At 43.3% G+C, this 14,529-nt stretch overlaps 2 protein-coding genes across 3 annotated transcripts in view; one reads left to right on the top strand and one right to left on the bottom strand.

Moving 5' to 3' along the window:
- Positions 1-1,208: 1,208 nt before the first annotated feature.
- On the bottom strand, positions 1,209-4,437 carry cdx1a (caudal type homeobox 1a; the record flags this gene model as incomplete). The annotated part of the gene is made up of 3 exons (XM_080035757.1): positions 1,209-1,394; positions 2,641-2,789; positions 4,086-4,437. 3 exons carry the CDS (start codon positions 4,435-4,437, stop codon positions 1,209-1,211), a joined length of 687 nt encoding a protein of 228 aa, XP_079891883.1.
- Positions 4,438-9,677: 5,240 nt separating this feature from the next.
- Positions 9,678-14,529, top strand: part of pdgfrb (platelet-derived growth factor receptor, beta polypeptide) — a 28,207-nt gene continuing 23,355 nt past the window's right edge. For both annotated transcript variants that reach the window (XM_080035290.1, XM_080035289.1), the window contains exon 1: positions 9,678-10,055. The gene's annotated coding sequence lies outside the window, so the exon portion shown is untranslated. The remainder of the gene's footprint in view (positions 10,056-14,529) is intronic.

The following is a 14,529-nucleotide window of genomic DNA, read 5'->3' as shown; positions in this document are numbered from 1 at the left end:
TCATGTGGCGTGTGGATGTGGCTAAACACTTCTTCCATTGCACAAGTTGTCTCTCAGTTCCTTGCTCTAATCGCAATGCTTACAAGACATAGTCAAAATGAGAAAAAAGGAAAAGAAAAAGAAAATGTTCATGTCATATAATTCACCTGTTATAATATATAATAATGTGATTGATATGTGTTTTCATATCTGAGTCCTCTTGCTTTTTCCACTTTATTTCTGTTCATTCTTCACCTCCATCACACTCTAAACAGCTGCCTTCCTGTCCCTAACCGAAACCTACCGATTTAGACTTTGGAATGATGAATTAGTGTGATACATCCTAAACCTAAAGCAATATGTCAACAAAAATAACAAAAAGGGGTTGTTAAACTCGGGCATCACTTTTTTAAACTGTTTTTCCGCCTTTTTCTTTAGAGGTCACAAACAAAACACTCTGATTTTGCTCTCTGGTCACAAACAAAACACTCTGATTTTGCTCTCTGTTTCTTGTCAATGCAAATGATTACAAAACCCCACATATAAGAATAATTCTACTTCCCTAAAAAATAAGTAGATGAGCTGTTTTGGACAATTTGGAGACGTACAGTACTTTCTGGTGCGGTTTGAACACCCACAAACACACACACACACACACACACACACACACACACACACACACACACACACACACACACACACACACACACACACACACACACACACACACACACACACACACACACACACACACACACACACACACACACACACACACACACACACAGAGACTATTACTTTTTTCTTATTCATGTAGAAGGTACTTGACTAAACACAGTCATATCACTCTAGCAATAACAATTCAGACACATTTCTAGATCCCTTTAAAGAGAAGCACTTCTGAAAATGCTGTTTGTCACTTTTACCCATAATTCTTAAAGAAGGCACGTAAGTGATAAGTGATCCAGTGATTCTTTGTCCATACAATCTTATATTGTGGTGCCTACAACGATCCATATTGACACATTCAAATCCTGTGATTGGCCACGAGGGATGATCATGTGACGCTGGTGCATTGTGCGAGGCAAGAGGTGCAGCATTATAGCATCATGTTGATACCAATCATCTTCATTCATTTTGCGGCAAAATCATTCATTTTGCGGCACACTTATTAAAAAAAACACTATGTACACATGTGACGCTGTGTCAGTCTTCCATAGGAAATCCTCCTAGTATTCCTCTGATATGGTATCAGTTAAGATGTTATGGCTGGGGCTGGCTGTGGGGTGGGTGTCAGTGGGTCCACCCATCACTGGTGGAGTGGGCGTAGTCGTGGAGGCCTGCTGGGAATGCTGAAGCTTCTTCTTGGTTATCTTCCTCTCTTTGGCACGTCTGTTCTGAAACCAGATCTTCACCTGAGAGCATGGATACATCCAAACATCAGATAACAACTTCAAGGCCGTATGTATTGGGTCAGGCCTTTGACTTATCTACTGGGTCTGTGTCTATCATTCAGTTTGTTATCGTCAGAGGATGACGCAGTGGAATGATTTTGCTTTATCTTCACACTTCTAGCCCGGCTTCAACCACTTCTGCTTTAGTTAAGTAATTTCCTCCTTTTGGAGCGTCCCCTCCCCCCACCATGAAGCTCCGTCCTTGCAGCAGACCCGGTTCGAATTCGACCTGTGGTTCTCTACATTTCATTTCCCTCTCTGCCCCATTTCATCTCTGTAAATCTGCACGATAAAAAAATTGAATAAAAAATAAATAAAGATGTTGTTTATAGAGGTTACTTCTAAAGATGGGCGTAAACACAGAACAAATAGCAATACCTAACTAACAGTTCAATGCTGACCACATGAAAAAGACCTAAGCCTTTCTTACTCGCACGTGTCACCACCACAGCCCCCTGCCCACCTTACACAAACATAGAAACAGAAACAGGAGGGGTCAACCAAAACAAACTTGTGGGTTACTAACAAAGAAAGACAAAAAGAAAGCTGAGACCTCGCCCATGTTTATGAATATTTTTTCTGCCCTATTTGACATCCTAAATGACAATATACATTGCAGCAAGCTATCCTAAGACTATCACTTGGGTTTTTCTGGGGCCCGTCCTTTCAGTATAACAGTGTCACTTTTGAAAGAGGAAATAGTTTCATTATTGAAAAAAAACATACCCTTGCTCAATCCATTACACCTCAGGGTTTTGGCCGCTACAGCCTTATATGGTCTGGTTTGACCAGTAGCATTTACAAACACCCTGTAGTTGCGACAGTGACTGAGAGATAGATAGACAGACGGACGGACGGACGGAAAGATAGATAGATAGATATGCAAGATATGCCTCCACAGGCCGCGTAATGAAGTGTGTTTAAATGCTTGAAGTCTATCCCCTTCAGTGACATGCACGCAACTGCAATGCCTTTTACTGAGCTTTAAGCATTGCCAAAATGTGGGCGATCTACTCTCCGGCTCTGCATGTGCTGCCTCCTAGCTGCGGAGAAAGCTAGTCATGAACCTTGATTCAAGAATTGTAATGTCTGTGGATGCTTTCAAGGCCAAGAACTAACATTCAGGATACAAAAAAACATTTTACACACACATTTCTTTATTCTTTACCTTTCTACTTCTAACTTGACTTTAGCCCGGTCCTCTCACCTGTCTCTCTGAGAGGCTCAGTGCCATGGACAGCTCTGTCTTCCTCCTCATGGTGATGTAGCGGTTGAACTGAAACTCCTTCTCCAGCTCCAGACGTTGGTGGTCGGTGTACACCACCCTGTACTTGTCTTTCGTGCGTGTTTTGGTTCCTGAATCACACAGAGGAAACACCCTGATTTAGTCAAATCTAAGACACAAGCTTGAATCATTGACTGACGTTGTACATGTAAGTAAATACATAGGTGTGTTATCCTTTTCCTGTGTATTTCTTTGTGTGTCTGTCTTCATCCCAACCACTAATGCAAACAAGAATTAGTGTATTGCCAGCGAGTCGCGTGCATTGTGAGCGCCGGGCAAAACGATGACTGATTTGAAGACGGCTGGTGCCACGTTCAAGTTCAGGCGCCACTTAAAGCCTCATCAGCTCTATTAATCACGCTAACTATAACTAATGTAAAGACATCCTAGCGCATTGCATCAGTGGTCCTCCTTATCACTGTGAGTGGTGTTTACATAGGTGTTTACACAGGCAGCTATTCATTGACACCCATGCTCACGCACGCACACACACACACACACACACACACACACACACACACACACACACACACACACACACACACACTCATAGGAATGGGTGAGTCAGTGAGTTATTGATCGGAAATCTTGACCATGTGACTGCATCGATTGAGGTAGATCAACACACACACACACACACACACACACACACACACACACACACACACACACACACACACACACACACACACACACACACACACACACACACACACACACACACACACACACACACACACACACGCACACACACAGGAAAGGACCAAGGGTTCCCATTTAGAGGAAGTTCAGTGTGACTTCTGCAGACTTCCTGTAGTGGCCGTCTTATCTAGCCTGTCACCCATTTGCACCCACCCAGTGGACAGAGGGGGTGGGGAGCAACAATTCTGCAGACTTCATGGCTTCCACTGTTAGCTTTGTATTGACATCTCGAACCATGCTGGCGGAAGGGAGAGGCGAAAGAAGCTTGATGAATGCGTGTGTGCACTGCAGTCAGTCTGACTTTACTCTGTGTACAGGTCGTAATGCTGTGTACCACATCTGTCATCTGGAAACCCACTCAACTGCTGGGGTGACTGTGGTCATGTGACTGCACCAAGGACTCTAAAAAACATATGATAGTTTTGAGCATCCTTCATCACAGGTCAAGTCTTATCTAGATGACAACTTTACCGCTGTGTTAACATGTGTGTTCAAACAGTTTTTGATAAGAAGCTGCTGTAGTCAAGTGCTTTCATTCATCATCAAATCTTAACATTAACATGGATTATTTATCAAATTGGCAATAAAGTGTTAAACATCACACAATGTAGCCTATAATAAGCCTACACTGTGACATATGGCTGTATCCAGTATGTATGTCCCACCTGAATTGGACGGTCTGGTGATGGATTCATGTGGTCTCCTCCTGGAGCTGTAGGGGTCCTGTCCGTGGATAAAGTTGTAGTGGGTGAACGAGCCCCCTCCAGCGGCGGTGGGCGTGCCGCTCAGCTCCGGGGATGAGAAGCTGACCTGCCCGGTGGGGGCGCCGTGGCTTGACCCCGGGAAGCTGTAGGAATACTCCTCCCGGGGCGCGTAGACGGCGGGGTTCCAGGCACTTGTCGACGGGTCACCGACGTGATGATAGCCTCCGGTGAAGTCATACGGAGGCTGGGTGTACTGGCTGTTCAGTGACAACATCTGCGCCGGGTGTCTGGCCGACTGCGTGTTGGGGTACATACCGGTGTCCTCGTACGACAGGTAAGGGTGACTTGACTCTCTCAGGTAAATCAAACTGCCTGGCGCATGACAGGCCTCCCCCTGTTTATTCCCGGCAGTCTCTGGAGCTCTGTTTTCACTCCAGTCTAAGGTTCAGGCTTATTACTGCCCGGCTACCTGTGCAGTAAGACTATACACACCTTTATGGATTTACTGCCAAGGAGTTCAAAAGTGTCACCATGACGTCACAGTTTACCTGCAAGGCTGCAACCCACCTGCCTGCCTGTTCCGAGTATTGGCGACGTGAGGGCATTGACCCCAATTTACCCAGTCTGCCCTGGTGGATCATTTTTTGAATTTCATAGGGTGGTGTGCGTGAAATGGACATGTGCGCGTGCGCCCTTCTCGCACGGCAGTGTGCTCGAATGCAGCCTCCATGTGTAGGGTTCATGCGATAGCCCAGAAAAAGGTGAATCAAAATGTTATATATATATATATGCGATTCTAGCCGGGGATCTTTGTTGCAGGTATTTCTATCTGCTCGTCAGCTTGTACAATGCCATGTAAATCTGTCATAACTCACTTAAAACACGAAAGACATTGTGTTGTTTTCAGTAAAAGCTGGTCTCTCTTCCTGAAGTACATCCAGAGATTATTCCTCTTCACACCTGCAAACTCTGTCTTCTTTTCCCTCTCTCCATACTCCTCATTTTAAACCTTCTATTTTTTCTTTCTTTTTAATGTTTTTGTATAAGTTTGTTGCAAATACTTGTTTTGGAAATACCTCTGGTAGCCTGTCCACTGTGGTAAATAAAAACATAAAATAAAAAACAGGTGAAAAATACCCCCCCCCCAAAAAAAAAGAAATATATATATCTCTATAAAAAAGATATCTATATAAAAAAGAATCATAAAATAATACATACATGTATAATAATAACACAATGTTAAACACATTGAAAATCTTGCCTTAGTAAAATGGCAGAAGTTAGCATAATGAGAAGTGAAAGTTGCCCTTTTTGTACATTTTATAGTTAGACTGATTTGATTGCCTGTGAAATGTAGTGCAGTAGAAATTACCATCAATCTGTCAAGCTACACCATTGCAGAACATGAAAAAATTCAAGGGTCTTAGCCATCGTGTTTTTTTTCATTCTCCATCAAACAGGTCTTTATCAGTAAGCTATTGTTTTGTTTTTTATTTTCCTTAAAATAATTGTATAATTGTGGCAAAAACAGAAATAAACCATTGAAATCAAGTTTAATGTACTGTATTATAAACCTATTATTTTTAAGTGTTCTACATTATTGCTTAAAACAACCACATGAGGGCAGTAGAAATCTGAATAGTGGGAGGTACTTTTCCAGCTTTTCCAGTCCGTCAAAGATACAAGCTGGCTGTTTCCAAAGATATGATCAATAAGCACACAGTTTATTCTTAATCAATCTCCCTGTTGGCCTTATAGCTTTTCTACACTCAGATGAACATGTTGTAAGTACTGTATATGCCACTTGTTGAGTTAGCATGTGGTTCCATTAGCATCATGCCTCTACCAAACTTTCATAAAAGATTCATCTCATCATCTTGGTTAGAACGGTTATTATCAGTTATACAGCTATCAGCTGCTGGCATGAAGCAGGCTCTTGTTAATGTAAAACAAAGTGCTACAGGCCTGAACATTAAGGGAAGTGCATCATAAATGTCAAACACATATTTGGAAAAGCTTGACATGTACAATAGATCATAGCCACCAAGTGAAAAACAAAGAAATGTGGTTTAAGGACATAGTTACAGAACACATTAGGTAGGTTTATGTGTTATTTTACAAACTGGAGAGTGCAATTTGTCAGATTTAGTTTTGAGTTAAATGTCTTCCTAAAAAAATGAATCCTACTATATTAATTTAAGGCACTTGTCTCTGTGTTGCTGTATGCCAAAAAAACCAGAATCGTTATTATTTGTCTAAATGGGGTGGGGGGTCGGGGGTTATGATACACGTATAGCGATTTAGTTTAAACAGTGAAGCATAAACAGTGTTCCCACTGGGCTCCTTGTAGTTGACCCCGACATTTGAGTTCATCGAGGGAGAACTAATAAGAGGTTCGTAGCCCTCTTTTTGCACCACCTCTAAAAGCTGACATGTGTCGGAAAGAGGGCTGCTTGTAGGTGCCGGGACACACCCAGAGCTTTCATCTTCCACACTCAGGCTTCCTTTTAGACCTAATGCAGTCCACAAAAAGCCTGCACACACTACTTATCAAGTGCTAAACTCCTTACAGAACATCTATAAAATCCTGTATTACCATGATGACTGTTCAACCGTTGAAGAGTGGAGAAGGGTTTATTTATATCTAAATGCTGTACAACAAGCGTCAGTGTACATGATGTCATGAAAGACTAAACTACAGAATTGGGGGCGACTTATAAGAAATTGGTCATTACAAGTTGAGTTGAGTTTGGACAGCTATATTCTCCAGTTTCAGTCGTTTTATTCAATCACAGAGTGTGTATTTTCTCACCCAATATATCTGTGTTGTTCAGAATTGCCGGAATAGCATATAAATACTGGGGTAAGTAATTAATCACTATGACTATATTTCATCATGTAGGACTATCATCTTAATCTTCCTGATGGACAACAATGATACATTTCTTTTTGTACATGTTTAGTGAATCTTTTAAACCAGATGAGGAGAGTGAAGTAGATTGTGTAAATGCATCTTTTTGTCCCTCTGTTGTTGACTGTCCACCATTTAGATTGAGTCTTTCTTTGTTGTTGTTGTTGAATTATTTATTTATTTTCTGCATTTTTGTTTGCCTTCATCAGACTGTTTGCAGTGGAGAGCTGACAGGAAATGAGGGCGGAGAGAGGAATGGAATGACACGCATCCATCAGAGTTTACTAAAGTCTCAGATGGTCTCCTCAGATTTCCTGTTGTGTCCGAACAACAGTCTGAAACCCCAAAGTTAAGTGAGTTCGCTCTGTCACAATAGGCAACCAAGCACAGAGACAAGGGTTCTTTTTTGCTTTTACTATTACAAATAATCGATTATCAAAATTGTTGTAGACTCATTATTTGTGGAGTGCCATGTCATTTAATAAACAGATTGTTCCAATTCTAATTTGAGATTATTCTGTCCTGCATTTCAGGTTTGGGCCCTGGACATCAAGTCTCAGTATAACATCCTATTGGTAACATTTTTGAATGGATCTGACTCTAGATCAATCAAACATTTTTGTTGTTGCGTTCATTCATCTTCATCCATCAGAGATGTGTTGGGTTCAGCTCCAGGTCCAGTGTCTCCTGCTCCTTCCCCCCTATTCCCAGGGACCTCCAGGGGCCCCCTGCCTGTCTGTCGTACACAGAGAGATAACATTTGGCTTTATCTGAAGTCCAGCAATAGACAGGACTGGCATAAAGGGTGGTTGCACTATAGTTGCACTCACTGCTTTGAGAGAGGCCACTCTAGCTGTTCTGATAGGCGTGATAGGCTTTTTATTATTGTTGGAGAATGACTTGGAGTCCACTTTATTAAGTGGTTTGCCATTCAAGCTGTGTGAATGAACAAGGACAGCTGTCATACATAGAGAAATAGACACAGTTGTAACAGCAAACAAAAACATCAGTCAATAACTAAATGAAAAGTCCAAATTAGATTTTTTTCTTCTCTTTGCACTCCTAAAACCCATCCAGTGCTGTGGGAGCTTTGGTTTCCACTAGGATGTTTACACATGTGTCTTATCTCCAGCTGATATGGGATAGTGAGTGGAGAAGTGTTTGCTTAATGGCCATGTTGGCATTATTGCTGCATTATTACCTTTTATCTCTTGTGTGTCAACATTTATTTGTCATTGCAAGCACTAAAACATACAGGAGCAGATTCCCTGGGGTTGAGTATGTGGATATGTGACGTGTTTATTGCAAGGAGGTGTCAGTTACGAAGGTAGAAACACATTGAAGTTAAGACAGGACAGTCCTGTGTGGTGTGGTGTCGCGCCCCCCCCCCCCCCCCCCCCCCTCATTCTATCTACAAACTGGGGCTTTACTGGCTCTCTAATTACCGCTAACAGGGCTTTTAGACTTACCCTCACAATTAGAGGAGAACATGGTAACTGTCCAATTTAGCCCCTGTTCCCTCCTCCCACTGATCTGTCTCCCCCCGCCGGCCCCTTTGTTTTTGAGAGAAAAAAGGCCTTCGTCAGCTGCAGGGTTTCGTTATGAATTTCAAGCCATCCGCTCGCATCCTGGGAAAGGCAGGGAGCCAGCATAGAAAAACAGACGTATTTGCATGGTGTGTGTGTGTGTGTGTGTGTGTGTGTGTGTGTGTGTGTGTGTGTGTGTGTGTGTGTGTGTGTGTGTGCATGTGTTTGAAAGAGAGTGGCTGAATGAGCAGAGAAAGAGAGAGAAAAGGCAGAAAGGTGGGGTGGGGGGTGAGGAGAGAGGGAGGTTTTGTTGTGTTATTTCTGTGTGGGATAAATTGGAGAAGAAAGGACATTTAAAAAGATAGGAAAGGAGATGTCACACGTAAGAAAAAAAATGGCTTCATTCATCCTTGACGTGTCCCATATGATTAACCTGTGTTACACCTTGCACCAGCGCATGCATGCGTGATTATGCAAGTGAAGTTATTTCCCTGAGAAAACCTGTCTATGAGACTTCTATGTTTGTTTCCAAAGCAAGGCCACCCTAAGCTCTGCCAACAACCTCCTTTTGGACCTCTCACTCACTCACTCTCTCTTTAACTCTCTCTCTTCCTTTTTCATTGTGTTTGTTGTTTTTATGGAGAGGCTAGACGTGCTCCAGATTGCTGTTGCCAATGGAGACCCAGTTCTCAGTTCACCTCCAGTTTGCTCGCCTCTCCATTCATAAACAAATAAGCCCCTAGCTGCTCGGGACCACTTCTCAGCGGCTACCGGACAAAAACAAGCAGAACTCGATCTGTAGTTTGAGGTTAACCCCCTCTGCCTTTTCTCTTTCTCTTTCTCTATCTCCGTTTATGTTTTCTTTTTTTTAAAACTTCCCTCTGTTGCTTTTTGCGTACTCTTCCCTCCCTCCTCTCCTCTCCTCTCCCTCTCCAACTCACTCTTACTCTAGCTTCAGCAGGGCCGGGCGGACCACTGACTCTCTCCTCTGTGTGAATCTGTCAGGGAAGCGGTGTGTGTGTGTGTGTGTGTGTGTGTGTTTGTGTGTGTACATTGTCTCTCCATTGGGAACGCTTCTTTTTTAAACTTACAGCACTCTTTAGAAACGGTGGGCCGGCCTTTTTTTCAGAGTGTGAGAGAGAGAGGGAGAGAGAGAGAGAGAGAGAGAGAGAGAGATAGAGAGAGAGAGAGAGAGAGAGAGGGGACCCCTTTTCGTGGTGCTGTGATTTGACTAAACAAACAGCCGGGGCTCAGAGCGGTACCTCCTCTCCGGCGGACTCCCGGGACAGCAGAGATTAACCTCAGACACTGAACATCTGAGGGATCTATACATCTAAAGCAGAAGCCCCTCTCGCCCCCAGTGGAGAAGACCAGCTGGAAACTTCTCCTCTGATTTCAGAAGGAGGAGAGCGGACTGCCGGACAGTTACATCCTCCTGGAAAAACTGAGAGGGAAGACGCTTGTGTCTACACTTCTAGGATCACTTTTTGGCAGGTAAGGGCTTTAACTTCTGTGTCACTGTGTCACTGTCAGGGATTTCAAAGTTAGTCATGGCTGCTTGGCAGCTGTTGGCAGAAGTGAAGATGTACTGTAGAAAGTGCTGAAAAATTCATTTAGCCAGCCAGCATGGGAAGCCTTCTGTGACAGCTTCAACTCATAACTCTGTCGGTCACAGAGAGGATGCATCTCACCCTTACACCACTTGACTGCTTGGAACATTTGACTTTCTTTGATTTCAACTGATAAAATACCATGATTTTGTAAGTGAAGGGCAAAACATTTTTAGACAGATTTTAACACTCTGGACAGTTTTGTTGTGTGATGTTGTTAATGGCAATGGTGTCTCTGTTGGTGTCATGTGTTACCCACATACTTGAATGTGTAAACACCAGGCAGCATCACAATGTGACAGCGTGTGAGGAACCTGTTCAAACATCAACACGGCGACGGTTTGCATCTCTCTGTACATAGACACCTATTCACTCCTCACATTGTAGAACTTTAACAGTGTTTATCTTCGCGCTCGGAGAATGCGTTTGACAAGGCATCCCAGGGTCTCTCTCTCTCTATCTCACACACACACACACACACACACACACACACACACACACACACACACACACACACACACACACACACACACACACACACACACACACACACACACACACACACACACACACACACACACACACACACACACACACACACACACACACACACACACACACACACACACACACAGGGCTGGACTTTATGGCACGAGCATGTTTGTTATGTGTTTCACCACTTTGTGCTTCACTGCTAAAGGGCTTGTTTATACAGCCCCTCTCTCCAGTCACCCAGAGTGAACCGACGGTCCTGGCCGCTAAGCCATCAGTCTCTTTCCTCCCCTGCAAAATGGCCCTAAAAGAATCAATCTCCTCCGCATAGCTACGTGGAGAGGCTCATTGAAAAAGCCGTGGGCTGTTCACTGATATCAGACCCAGCATCAGTCAATGTCAACGGCTTGCTCTGGAACTGTCGATGGCTCTCCTCTTTAGTGATAAGGCATACCAAAAACCAGCTTGGATTTTTTTTTTTTTTTTACAGCTTCAAGCCCCCTTTTCAGATGTAAATCTCTCATAAAGTTGTGATTCATGCTCGTCTGGGGCAACGCACACGTCGTAAACAGTGGGTTGAATCACCTCCTCAAATTCATCAGAGGGAGAGAAGGTTTTAGTACCTGGAATGAGTTACATTGCAGCTCCAGTATGTGAGCTATTTCGTGGCGGAGACCGGAGAGACACACACATGTGGCAAGCATGTCTTTTCCACTCTTAATCACGGCATGTGTTTTGCACCTGAAAGCCTTCTCCCCGCTTCAGTTATACAGTACAGCTGCGGCTGCTGTGGTGTGGTGTTCGTGTCATGTGTCAGGGCCGGTTAAAGGGCATATCTATCTCCTGTGAATACAGATGACCTTTTTTTGATAATGTGGGCATCTGCATTAGCCGCTAGTTGTCATCAAAACAACGTCACCATGTGTTTTGTGTCTGTTGCCCCCCTCCTCCTACACTACATTAGGGAGGTTCCTTTTGAAGTCTTTTTGATCTCCAAACGTCTCTGTGTGGATATTTCGGTCCAGGCAGGGCATTGTCTAGAGCCCTTGTTGTTGTTGCAGATGAGCCGTTGGAGAATTGCATGCATGTCATACTTTTACCATCAACGGTATTAGACGGTGTTGCATTCATATCATAGTTTCACCATAAGCTGGATGTCTCCGGCTTGAACACCAAGTCTGTAAGAATAAAAAATAAATAAAAAATACAGAAGACATACTCTGACAAATCTTTACGGCACGCATCTGTAAAACAATGTGACGTTCCATTAATCTTGAGATCGTCGGGGGATTTTTCTCCCTGTGCGTCAGGCTGCTGGTATGTAGTTACTTACTACAGCAGAGCTCTTCTCTCCCCTGAGCTCCCCTGAATGCAGCCCAGCCCAGCCGGCTCCATTCCCCCTCTTTGGCCCGGACCTAATCCTTCGTCATCAGCTGTTTCCTGCCTTGCCCGGGTGCTCACTGCATGCCAAAATGTGCTACACATTATGACCATGCAGAAAACATGCCAGGGTTTTCTGATTGGGTTCACATGTGCCGGCAAGACATCATGTAACAGTTTGAGCTGCATGCAACAAGAAAAGTTTTCGAAACACGTTGATCCCATTCTGTCCGCCTGCGAGTTATCCCGCGTGAGCTCAACCACACAGCTGTTCAGCAATGTGGGCTCTGAAAAAAAAAACTGATGTGACGTACTTTGAATCTGGATTAAGTATGGAGTTGAAAGTTATACTGTGTAACTTTTTCATGTGAATGAATGTGGTTTACATTCAAACCAAACGAGTTGACGCAAAGTTGATTAAGCCTATCAGCTCCACAAAACTCTGTCAGTATTTCGTAGTATGGCAGCAAATACAAACTGGTGTCGCCCACTCACACTTGTGCAGGGGCTCAAGAAGTGCCCACGAAATGTTTCGATTGTTAATTCTACTGCTAAGATAAAAACCTGGACGTACAGCAAAAGGGTTACAAATCCATGCGCGATCAGCGAAAGTGTAGAAGCGCAGACAGTGTTGTTGTAATTACTCCGAATTCCTCATTGGGGCAACAGAAGTTACGCACGACAGCTTTAACATTAAGAGCAGTCGGACATCTTCTCATATGTTTATTCTTACTGTTAGTGCGTGAGTGTTTCTTGTTTTTTTGTTGTATATATTTAAACATACCAGTCTCTGACTCTCTCTGTCACCCATTGGCTAAATCATTATGTGTACTTTTGAAGTGAGCGGATGTTTCTTTGTAAGTCTATTATTCTCATGCCCTTCTACAGGTCACTGCTTCTTTAATGTTGCGTTTAGAGCCTCATTTTGCGTGAAATAGCTTTAATGATGAGCGCTTAGTGGTGCTGCGATCATCCGGCATCCTGTACGGCTGGGCCCGTGCATCTGGCCCCCTCCCTGCCCCCCCCCCCCCCCCTCTCTCTCTCTCTCTCTCGCCCACTCACACACAGAGCTGACAGGCAGCTGCAGCTCATCTTGGCTCAGGCAGCACAGCCACTCCTGCGCGATGACTCCTGGAGGAAACATTTCCTTTTGACTTACAGTACCAAAACTTTAAGAAGGGGAATTGTTCCTTAAAATGCAAAGAAAGGTGCAAATTCAATTCATGTGATAGAGTAACTATGTACATTTTTTCTTGGAGTATGTCATAGATTTTGACATTTTACTTGTATGCAACTTTATAATTCTACATTACATTTCTGTGAGAAAAAGTGTGATTTTTTCCCCATTAATTAACAAGTTATATATAGTATGTAGCCTGTCTAAAACAAAGTGTTAAAATGACTATTTGGGATAACTCTGGCTTCATATCTACCAATTGCACATGCCACTTGTATGTATCGATCTTTTCATGTAACTCTCAGCAAGAAAGCCAATAAGTGTATTCCCCAAAATATCAAACTATTCTTATATGATTTGAAATGTGACATTGGATGTTTTTAGGGGTTCTAAGAAAAACTTTAAAGGCAAGATACTTTAATTTTGTTTTGAACTGTGGTACATCTAACTTACCTACTCAACCCAGGTGTTTGCCTTCTTCCTCCCCCCTCTAAAACATCCCAATATTCTCTCTTACTCCCAGCTGATTTACTGTGCAAATCCCAATTTTAGGCAGGAAGTTTTGGTCTCCATCAGATTCTTTTAAAAGCCCCACTCTTTTCACTCTGGACTTCTGTGCTTTCCAACAAAAACATACTGGGATTGGTGATACAGTGCAGTGAGACAGGGGGACAAAGGATAAAGTGTCTGTTGCTTGTACAAGATAAGAATATTCTGCACAGTGGAAAATTGAGATTAAATTTGGATTTCTCTCAAGTTATTCTTATGGTAACCACGTCGAGATGCAGTGATGTTTATCGTCTGATTTGGTAATACCCGTGCACAGAAATAACAACATGCAAAAGGGCTATTCCCAGATTGTTTTGCTGTAATAAATGCCAACCTTGTAATAAATCTAGAATGGTGGACATGCCAAAACTGTTCAAGTTATCTCCCAGATTAATGTTTCTCTGTGGCTTTTTTCCCTCGTTTCCCCCATCCTTGCAACATTATCGTGTTTAGGGAAACAAGTGGAATTTAAAGCCCTGTCAGGTCTAATTGTATTCAGCTGTTTCTGTTTCTTTCTTTAAGAGGGGGGGGGGTAAGAGTAAGGGGACTGAAAGTGTGTGTGTGTGTGTGTGTGTGTGTGTGTGTGTGTGTGTGTGTGTGTTCTCAAGAGCCAGGTTGGGGGTCTTATACCTTGGAGTGTTGTTGGGAGACCTTTGTGCAGGAAAAGCGAGGGCTCCACAGTGCAGATGGGTTGGGAGGTCTGAGAAAAAGAACGTGGGAGGATGTGGCACTGCTGCTTATGCAAGCAAATATATGTGGT

The sequence above is a fragment of the Ammodytes marinus genome (assembly GCF_949987685.1).
Source record: "Ammodytes marinus genome assembly, chromosome: 10".
Taxonomy (NCBI): Eukaryota; Metazoa; Chordata; class Actinopteri; order Uranoscopiformes; family Ammodytidae; genus Ammodytes; species Ammodytes marinus.
The sequence above is the reverse complement of the archived record's forward strand: the minus strand, read 5'-3'. Positions and strand labels throughout refer to the sequence as shown.